We start from the raw sequence: 7,104 nt of genomic DNA, 5'->3' as shown, positions 1-7,104 counted from the left end.
GGCCAATTTATGGACGGTTAATTTGATCGCCGGCCAGTTTATGTCACAGTCAGTTTGTCTGCGGTCAATTTACGTCACGTTCAGTTGACCCCGGTGAGTTTGTTCGCGGCCACTTTCCCGCGGCCATATGTCGTGCTCCCTATCTAAACTGGGTAGTGGATAGACTCAAAATCAATTCACCTCTGAAGTGAAGAGAAAAATATTAGCCTAAATAAAAAACTTTCTTATGTAGTATTTCTACATATACAGACACGACGATTTCTTTTCTTCGATTTGGTAATATGTGTTACCCTAGACTCCTAGAGCAATAACGGACACACATATGACATTTTGCTTGTATTAGCCTATATCCTATTTAAAGTGACGTTTATAATGAAGAGGCTGCTTCAAACAAAGCAGGGCTTCTTGAACCGGCGGTCGCGACCTTTTTACGGGTAAATTGAAGATTTCAACTATAGTAGGCTGTGATAAATATATCAATTAATGTAATATAAAATTGTGTACGACATAGAATTCTCGTCTATCGAATCAGTGAAGCATAACACTGCGTGACGTAATCGATTGCCTCCCTGTTACTGTGCGTGCATTACGAGTCATCACTTATCAGTTATCACTTTTCAGTCGTATGTTCAACGCCGCAACATGTCTTTATGCTGTTGCTGTCACAATGTTCTATCTTGATTTATTCGTTCAATGAAGCTTCAATATAATCAGAATATATAGTTGTCGAGGTGTACAATTAATTCTAAGATTAAGAAAAGCGAAACAACGACCTGAGACTCATTCACTTCGAGGACATTAAACAATTCAACAGACAAACTTTGTAATTGAAGTGGTCGCCCTTACAGGCTAAGGAACGATAAACAATCATTTCATTACAAGGCTATTAACAACAAACAATAAATTACTTCTGCGCAGCTAATAAACACATTCTGTTGTAACAAAATACTTGGTTATGGTCTGCTTTAATGGTAATAACCGCTGTAATAACCCATGGGTTATTGTAATTATCCTCAGTGGACTACACAAGGAATCACTAAGTCACATATTCAGCTGTTAAACCTCTCATAAAACTCGTTTAAAACTGAGCTGCCAGAGAAGTTGATAAAAAAGCGCAGAAACATCGTGGAACGAGAATATGAATTTTGCCCAAGTTTGCTAATACAACATATATAATCCTATATAAATACTAGTATAATGTTTCCTAACCTAATTCTAATAAGGTGTTGCATTGGTGGAAAACTTGCGTTTTTTTGTTTGGAAAAATTCGACTTTCTACCTCATACTTAAAGGTTTCCAATATCGCATTAAGTCTGGGAGCACGACATATGGCCGCGGGAAAGTGGCCGCGAACAAACTCACCGGGGTCAACTGAACGTGACGTAAATTGACCGCAGACAAACTGACTGTGACATAAACTGGCCGGCGATCAAATTAACCGTCGATAAATTGGCCGGCGATCAAATTAACCGGCGACAAATTGGCCGTCAAAAGGTCAAAATTTTAAACTCGGTAGTATATGATATGTAAAGTAAATATTTGTTTGTAACTATTTCCTTTGTTTTTAACAAAATTGTTTTTTATTTCAATACACATTGAAACGTTTATTGAAATAAACAGAAGTGACTAGATAGTGAATTAGAATTTTGACCTTTTGACGGCCAATTTGTCGTCGGTTAATTTGATCGCCGGCCAATTTATCGACGGTTAATTTGATCGCCGGCCAGTTTATGTCACAGTCAGTTTGTCTGCGGTCAATTTACGTCACGTTCAGTTGACCCCGGTGAGTTTGTTCGCGGCCACTTTCCCGCGGCCATATGTCGTGGAACCATTAAGTCTAATTGTTTTCAGCTATCTGTTGTAGCCTAGCCTATAATTTACTCACCATACAAGTTCATCTCAAGTTGACGGCCAATGTTTCCTCAACACAATGGCTAGTAAGTAAACAAAGCTCTGCTAGAAAGGGTAGGTGTGGTTGGATCTTGTCTCATAAAACCTTTAATGCACGTAAATAGCTGGATCTAACAATGTAATCATTACGATCTGAGTAATAACTTTAATGGCGCAACGGTTGTTATAGGAACCAGCACAACAGCAGGCTTACAAACAGATCACACAACAGCGTCAACAATATTTTATAGTTTCGACGAGTAAGACCTTGAAACAGCATAAACCTGTGGGCTTTGTTAATGCCAGCAGGAATACCTGTACAAGCAAGCTTGTATATGCTTTAGTTTAGCACGTTATTTGATACAAGTTGCATTGTATAGGTTAAAGCAGAAACTTTTATAATAGCATGCTACAAACATTGCAGTTTTAGGGTGTAACACATATGGCAAGTGCATAATAGGACTTTATAGCCATGAAACATGTTCCCGTTGTTTGCTATAGGCTACTCTATAATTTCGGAAAGAGAGACAAAGAAACTTCATTTACTGAAGCTATAAAATGAATCAGAGAAAATAGGTTATTAGAAGCTATATTCCCTATATAAGAAATTACGTTTTCGAAAAGATCTCAAGTGTGTCTTATTGGCTTTCTCTGCAATCATGAGGTTACAGATTACACGCCTATAAATGTATTACAATTTTTATCTTCAGACTTCATACCATGTAAAGTTGAACTTTCAAAACTAAAAGGTTTCAGTAGTTCTTGCGAATAGGCTTCAAGTTTTACTGCGTAAAAGTCTAAAGGCAAAATTGTAACTCGTAACCAAGTCTTCAAATTCGAGTCTCAAATCAAGTCCAATACATTTAACTTCTAAGATTCAAGCCAAGTCGAGTCATTTGGTGAACGAGATTTAAATCGAGTCGAATTGATTAATTAGAATCACAATCAAAGTCAATCCAAGTTAAAGAAAACTAAACTATTTACTATTGCTATTCACAAGAAAATTTTTCAGTTTTAAGAAATTTGCGTTACTTACGATAGCTGCGCTTTACGGATATGTCATTCTAAATTATATTTTAGACTAACTTGGGGAGAGTTGAAATAGATTTATTGTACCAAATAATCGCAAGAATTTCAACATATGCAGCACACTTCATATTTTATTAACTACTAACATGTTCGGACCTAACACTGGTCCTTCCTCAGTGTATAAACTACTAAATACACGATGTGCAATATATAAATGTCAGAGTGAAACAAGTAAAACGTGTCATCTACGGAAATCTTGAGAAGGTTGTAACACAGGTAGCGAGCGCAAAGCGATAATAGACAATGTGGCCCAAACACACAAGTGATAAATAAGGTGGGACGCCGACCAAGAAGGTAAGAAGGAAACGTGGAACATAAAGCGGTAACAAAAACACAAATTAACCAAGAAAAGATTTTCAGTAAAAATGAAGACCTATTTTTGGGGTCATCAGACAATTGAATTCCTTCATAAAATCTGCCACTAATTGTGAAAATAACATATAGGTCTATAAACGCAACTTTCATATCCATTGCGTTGGAACAGCTGATTTGTAATCATTGCCTGAGGTATATACGGTATATAGTAGAGCTTTTGCTATTTGTCACATCAGCTTGTTGTTTTCCTGTTTACTTGTAAAATTGGTTCCAAAAAGGCATTTTTTATGTTTGGCGTTTGGTGTTACTTCGTAGCCTATACTGAATTATTCACCTTCCAGACAATTTTTTTAGATTAAAAAAAAGGCAAGATTTCAATATAAAATACTAATTTGACATTTTAAGGTAAAAAAGTGGTTGCTATATACTGTAATTATATCATTGCAGAACTAACCTGACCGTCAACAGCCGTTGAACTATCGGACTCAAGTCAAATCAATTTAAAAAGCGACTTAAGTCATTACGATTAGTCAACGACTTATATATCTATGTTCTCCAGCAAATTATAAAAAATTATTTTCAAAAAGGTTTCAGTGAAAAATTCTTTACAAGGAAACGTAAATGAATCATAAATCGTAGGCCTATCGTACGCCCGTTTATGTGATTATACCCAAAGCTCGAAAGGGATGTTACACTGTCATTTTGTTAAACACTTTAATTAAACACGAAAAGTGAGGCCTAAAAGAAACACCTAAAATGGTTACATGTTTAAATCGCACATGTTTATTCTGTTTTGTGTTTAAATGTTGTTGGTGTTTACTAACTAGGTGTTTATTATCTTTGGTGTTTACGTGTTTACTAACTAGGTGTTTACTATTTTATGCGTATTGTTACTTGGCAGTCAAAATTTCCAAAATAGCGTTTATTACAGCAGTGCAACAGAAACAAGGCAGGTACAATCACGGGCGCCGGAATTATTTTTGGCAAGGGGCAAAATTCGATAAAAGGGCACTTTTTGAATGTCATTTTGGAAAATAAAGAAAGAAAAGGGGGCAATGGCCTCTCTGCGCTTCCTCTTCCGGCATCCGTGAGTAATAATAATAATAACAACCGATAAATTGCATTAAATAGCCTAACACCACCCTCGAATCGTTGTTACATCTGACGTGGATTGAATCAGCAACAATGAATGTTTTCATGGTTCCGGCTTCGTTATAAGAAACAAGCAAACTTGGCAGTGTTTTCTTTCTGAAGTTTAAACTATTCCGAAATGCCTAAAAAATTAAAACAAAAATGTCAATGTATACAAATTGTTCTGTAAAGCCACCAGTTAAATAAAGCAACTACAACTTACATTAACAGTCTGCATTGCATCATAAAGATTTGTTTTGTGGATTGGCCAAAGTTGTTTTTGTGACCTCAAAATGAGATTAAGTTCTTTCTCTGATGATGGATCCTATGTCAAAAGTTGCGTTAGGTTTTTACACTGTTAATAATAATGACTTTATTTTTCCCTTAATATATATCAAGCATCCGAACACATTATCCTTCAACAAAGCAATAAACTAATACAAAAACAACCAAATTTGATTTTTGTTAATTGCTGGATGAATGCTCAGATTGCTCACCTCATTCTTACGGCATTGCCGCTCAACATTGCTGTTACATTTGTTGTCTAGCGTGGTTAGCATGCTTACGCAAGCCTCTTAAATCGTATTGTAATCAAATTGATAAACATTTCTGAATTTTTCCTCAATCTGCAAAATTTATCATTATATCAATAACCGTGTTGCAGCCTCTAAACATGATCTACAACTGTATTCTCTTACAAAAGCATGAAAATCTAAAACACCTTATAATAAGTTTCTTTCAAACACTAACATTTGTCCTAATAATGAAAACTTTTCAATGATTCCGCTAATGCATCCATCTTTACATTAAACTAATTGCTTCTTGGTGAAAGACAGACATTGGTCTTAAATACCTGTTTTAGTAGACCGTATTCCCATTCTGATTCTTCCTTTTCTAAATGTTGTCTAATAGCTTCAGTAGCCCTTTTTTGTCCATTCTGAATCTACAGTGATTAAAAATATAAAACTAAACAATATAGCTTTTAAAACAGTAGTGAGATGTAATCAAGGTTTTTGATAAGGTGTCAGAATCTTTCTTCTCGAACGTCTTTGGAAGACTCGGACTCGGCAATTATTCCTCCACTCTCTGCAGTTTTCCACAAAAACTCAATTTTCATTTGTTTATTGAATTTTATAACATATTGACCAACCCTGACACTGCTCACCAGGACCAGAAGAGTAAAGATTAATAATGCCTTACCCAAGAACATTACAAAAGTAGTAACACTGGACATTTTCAATAAGTTCGCATTGTTTGAACCTGGTGCTAAGCAAATCCACCACTGAAGCAACACTTTTTGGCATGCACAGTATATTTTAAAATTAACTCAATATTGTTAATAATAAAAATGTCATGTGGATCATAAATATATAATTCTGCATCACCTGCCAGTGTAGCTGAAGGAAACCTAATGATGAGGGTTGTTTACTATACCATAAGTGATGGCACAGGTGGATGGCTTCTCTTCCAACATAAGTTTCTAAGTTTTTCCAATAACTTTCTACAGAAAACGCCTGTAAAGAAACAGCTTAGTATAAACTGAGTACAAAATATTTTATATTGTAGGCTAAGACATTTATCATTACAGTTATTACAACAATTTTCTTTCTACAGTAATAAATTATCAACATCAAATGCTTACCGAAGGCCATTGCCTTTCCCAAGAGCATTACAACGGTTTGGCACCATCGGGTATCGAAAACATGCTATAAGTATTTGTTATCGTCTGTAACTCTGTAAACCTTTATGCCTGGAATATAGCCTAGGCCTTGCAGTAACAAACCTGAACCATACAGCGAAATATGCTACACCAGGCTACCTATATAGGCTACAGAAAACAAACTGTGACAATAAGCTACAGCCCTACGAAACGTCATAAAACAATTCGCTGTCTTTATGTAAGCTGAAAAGAGGATTCAGAATTCAGATTTTAGAGATATCTTGTAGCCGTCTGAAGGTGGTAAATGCGCGCCCACATTTTTGACAATGGTAGAACTTAACATATTATTTCATAGAACTTAAAATAATTTTGAAATAGCAAACTTGCTGGATAAAAAGCAAATAAAAACAACAATTACTTGTTCTAATGTAAAACATAAAGTTTAATGTAATGTTATGAAAGTTTTTTTATTTTAATATTTTAGGTTTTGAGTTATTTAAACATGGAATAAATAGTTATAACTTACTATTTTCAGATACACAATCTACATTATATGAACAAACGTTATTCAGACGTTCCACTAACTCAGGGGCGGGCAACTTCTTCGGTCGGCGGGCCTGATATGAGAAAATGAAGTACTTGGCGGGCCGGATTCCTGAATAGATTGGAACACAGCTTTGTCTTATTAATGTTCATGGTCGAAAATGTTTGCTCATAAATGTAGGCTATGTAGACCCGAACAGAACAAGTAGATTTATGGCCATCTTTCTCAGGTTGGCAAACTTGGACTTATTCAGTGACGCAATACAGGGATTGCGGCAGAATGTGGCCACATTATTATGTAAGACCGGAAACTGTCTGCGGGCCGTATGTTGCCCACCCCTGCACTAACTGATAGTGAACGCTTATCATTTACCTTTCAATCAAACGACGAGAAGAGAACGCCCACGTTAGGCTATGCCCGAGTAATTTCAAACTTTGATGAGCAAAGTATGGTAATTGGTTTTTCACCCTCCATT

General features: G+C 35.8%; 1 protein-coding gene across 3 annotated transcripts; it reads right to left on the bottom strand.

The window, feature by feature from the left end:
- Window positions 1-4,084: 4,084 nt before the first annotated feature.
- On the bottom strand, window positions 4,085-6,921 carry LOC143470935 (uncharacterized). Of its 3 annotated transcripts, XM_076969233.1 has the most exons (6): window positions 6,068-6,911; window positions 5,811-5,939; window positions 5,279-5,368; window positions 4,923-5,051; window positions 4,649-4,750; window positions 4,101-4,568 (listed from the first exon to the last, which is right to left on the bottom strand). In XM_076969233.1, exons 4-6 carry the CDS (start codon window positions 4,983-4,985, stop codon window positions 4,317-4,319), a joined length of 417 nt encoding a protein of 138 aa, XP_076825348.1. In that variant the 5' UTR covers window positions 4,986-5,051; window positions 5,279-5,368; window positions 5,811-5,939; window positions 6,068-6,911; the 3' UTR covers window positions 4,101-4,316. The 3 variants fall into 3 exon arrangements, 2 of the variants coding, with proteins under 2 accessions (XP_076825347.1, XP_076825348.1); XR_013119438.1 differs by lacking the exon at window positions 4,101-4,568 and having other exon boundaries at window positions 5,811-5,926; window positions 6,068-6,921; XM_076969232.1 differs by lacking the exons at window positions 4,923-5,051; window positions 5,279-5,368 and having other exon boundaries at window positions 4,085-4,568; window positions 5,811-5,926; window positions 6,068-6,921.
- Between the last annotated feature and the right edge of the window lie 183 nt (window positions 6,922-7,104).

Source organism: Clavelina lepadiformis, chromosome 9 (genome assembly GCF_947623445.1).
Source record: "Clavelina lepadiformis chromosome 9, kaClaLepa1.1, whole genome shotgun sequence".
Taxonomy (NCBI): Eukaryota; Metazoa; Chordata; class Ascidiacea; order Aplousobranchia; family Clavelinidae; genus Clavelina; species Clavelina lepadiformis.
The sequence above is the reverse complement of the archived record's forward strand: the minus strand, read 5'-3'. Positions and strand labels throughout refer to the sequence as shown.

Coding starts and splice junctions, on each gene's coding strand:
- LOC143470935 (XM_076969232.1), bottom strand. CDS start 6,095: ATGCTCTTGGGAAAGGCAATGGCCTTCG. Junction 5,927..6,067: donor GGGAAAGGCAATGGCCTTCG/GTAAGCATTTGA, acceptor CGTTTTCTGTAG/AAAGTTATTGGAAAAACTTA. Junction 4,569..4,648: donor ATGCAATGCAGACTGTTAAT/GTAAGTTGTAGT, acceptor TTAATTTTTTAG/GCATTTCGGAATAGTTTAAA.